This window comes from Octodon degus, unplaced genomic scaffold, assembly GCF_000260255.1.
Source record: "Octodon degus isolate 3935 unplaced genomic scaffold, OctDeg1.0 scaffold00094, whole genome shotgun sequence".
Taxonomy (NCBI): domain Eukaryota; kingdom Metazoa; phylum Chordata; class Mammalia; order Rodentia; family Octodontidae; genus Octodon; species Octodon degus.
Genome location: NW_004524670.1, coordinates 10,680,210 through 10,682,632, shown reverse-complemented (window position 1 = coordinate 10,682,632; position 2,423 = coordinate 10,680,210). Strand labels below are relative to the sequence as shown.

Here is a 2,423-nt window from a genome sequence, read left to right as displayed (position 1 = left end):
TTTTCTTTTTTCTGTATTTAAGATAGGGTCCGCAAAGTCTCACTGTGTAGATCGGACTCATAGTGATTCTCCTGTTTACAGACTGCCATACACTGGGATTACAGGTGTGCACAACCACGCTCAGTCTCAATTGCTGTTTCAGCGTATCCCAGGGGCAGGGCTGGCATGGCACACCAGGGATGAAACCTCGGCCGTTGCACTCTGCCTAAGCAGACACTTTAGTTCTGAGCTAATTAGGCCAGTCCCTTGGTTTCTTTTCTGAAAAGAAATAATCATGGGTCCTATTTCATAGAAATATCTTGGTGGTACATTTATATAAAATAGACAAAGCTTTCAGCACAATTTCTGATACATAGTAAATATTCAATAGTTGTTAACTATCATCATTGTCATATTTTTTAAGAGCATTAAAATGCTAAGAAATTAAAAATTTTTGAAAAAGTGATAGTTCTCAGTAAATATCAACTATGGTCAGTGAAATAAAAAAATGCATGTGTACGCACACACACATGTACATGCACATGCACATACACACAAAAGAAAACCAGTGATATAAAAATGTACTTACCTCCATTCTATTAAGAGGAGAGGGTGTTCCAGTAGAAAATCAAATTTAAAAGGAGAGGAAAAAAAAGAAAAATTAGTGTATTTCCATTATACGATTTTGAAAAATTTGATACCATTTAACTCTAAGTTTCTAAAAAGTTCTCTGCTTCTAGGAGGAGGCTAGATACTATATTAACAAGTAGATGTGGGAAAGGAGATTAAGAAGATATTGTCCCGAGAAGCTGTATTACTTTTCAACATTGGCATCCATGGGCAGCATTAGCCAAGACTCTAGAATTTCCCTGCATCAGTCACTAGGGGACTTTGCTTTAAGAAAACAGAATGTGGTTAAAAGACAAGACACAGATGGAAATGGGTGGAGGAAAGGTTAGAAAACTGTTAGCCTGGTGCACCAAACTGGCTTCACGGGCATATGACTGGTGCAGTCAGTCACCTAATGTGCTGTGCTCAGAAGGACACAGTGCTTCCTGTCACTGTGTTGGAATACTACTTTTTTTGAACATTTTGAATTTGCAGTCATTTTGCTAACTGTGTAGCCATCATACCTACAGAGGTGAGAGCTCAAAGTTTCAAGTACACTGTGCCTCTCCTTGGTGAGTTATGTGATTCTTAGTGGAGAGGCCTGACACAGACTCTTCTTGTGACATGCGAGCCCCGAGAAGGGTGTGTGTTGATCAGCATTTCTGAATTATTCCACCTTCTCTTAGTAAAAGAAATTTAATGTTTCATGTTCTTTATCAACTGCTTTATGATCTGAGCCCCAACTCCCATTATAAAAGAAAAAAGTAAACCACACTCAGAAGCCTAATCTAAAACCAGTTTGTTATATTAGAATGGCTCTGGCTGTGGAGCTCTAACTGCTGTTAAAGATTTTAGATCCATTTTGGTATTATTCTTTTGGCCTTTATAAGAATTCTAAACTGAATTTCTCAGAGAAGGGTGTGGTCTTGAAAAATAGTGGGTCCATCTTTTTGATCTTGCCTTCTATATTCCAATGATTGGTGACTACAGGCTCTTGTAACCTCAGAGTCTGTGACTTTTGAGTCTCTTTGCTTTTTTACAAAACTATAAAGAGTAGTGATAAAGTTGGATAAAGAGTCCTGCAACATTAAATAAAATAGAGAGGACACCATGATCTGGAATAATGTCAATATTCATAGTATGTGATAAAATAATAAACATATGAAAATAAGTTGGAACTACTGAGACATATTGTCTGGAAAATGTTTAATTTTTAACTCTGAATTTCAAATATTAGATATAGTAATTAGACCAGGCATGATGATGTATGCCTATAATCCCAGGACTTGGGAGGCTGAAGCAGAAGGAACCCAGTGAGTTTGAGGCCAGCTGGGGCTGCAGAGTGTGTTCAAGGCCAGCATCAACACGCACCATTCTTGGGGCTCTCATGCCATGGCAGAGTTTGTGTCAGGCCTCTCCTGTGGAGAATTACATAACTCACCCAGGAGAGATGCAGTTCACTTAAAACCTTGAGCTCTCACCACTTGAGGTATGACTACTAGATAGTTTGCAAAATGACTGCAAAATGAAAATGTTCAACAAAGTAGTATCATCAATTTGTCTCAAACAGACAAAATAAATAAATAAATAGACACAGTAATGAAAATAACAGATATTAAATTTATATAAATTGACTTTAGGTGAACTGATTTTGGGTGAATTGATTTATTATAAATGTACAGTATTTGTTCCATAAAAATACTGATATTTATCTGTGTGGGGGGCATTTGACTTTATTTTTTATAATTATTTAAAAGCATTTTATTTAGTTTTTTAATATTTTTTGAGAAACAAATAGCAATGAGACAGTTTCACAACTGATTACTAGTACATTT

General features: G+C 36.4%; 1 protein-coding gene across 3 annotated transcripts in view; it reads right to left on the bottom strand.

The window, feature by feature from the left end:
* The window catches only part of Musk (muscle associated receptor tyrosine kinase), a 144,425-nt gene that overhangs the window by 40,255 nt on the left and 101,747 nt on the right, over positions 1–2,423 (bottom strand). For 2 of the 3 annotated variants that reach the window (XM_004638087.2, XM_004638088.2), the window contains one exon: positions 569–575. The exons of the other annotated variant lie outside the window; for it this stretch is intronic. In XM_004638087.2, coding sequence (XP_004638144.1) covers positions 569–575 — 7 coding nt within the window. The remainder of the gene's footprint in view (positions 1–568; positions 576–2,423) is intronic. 3 annotated transcript variants of the gene reach the window in all.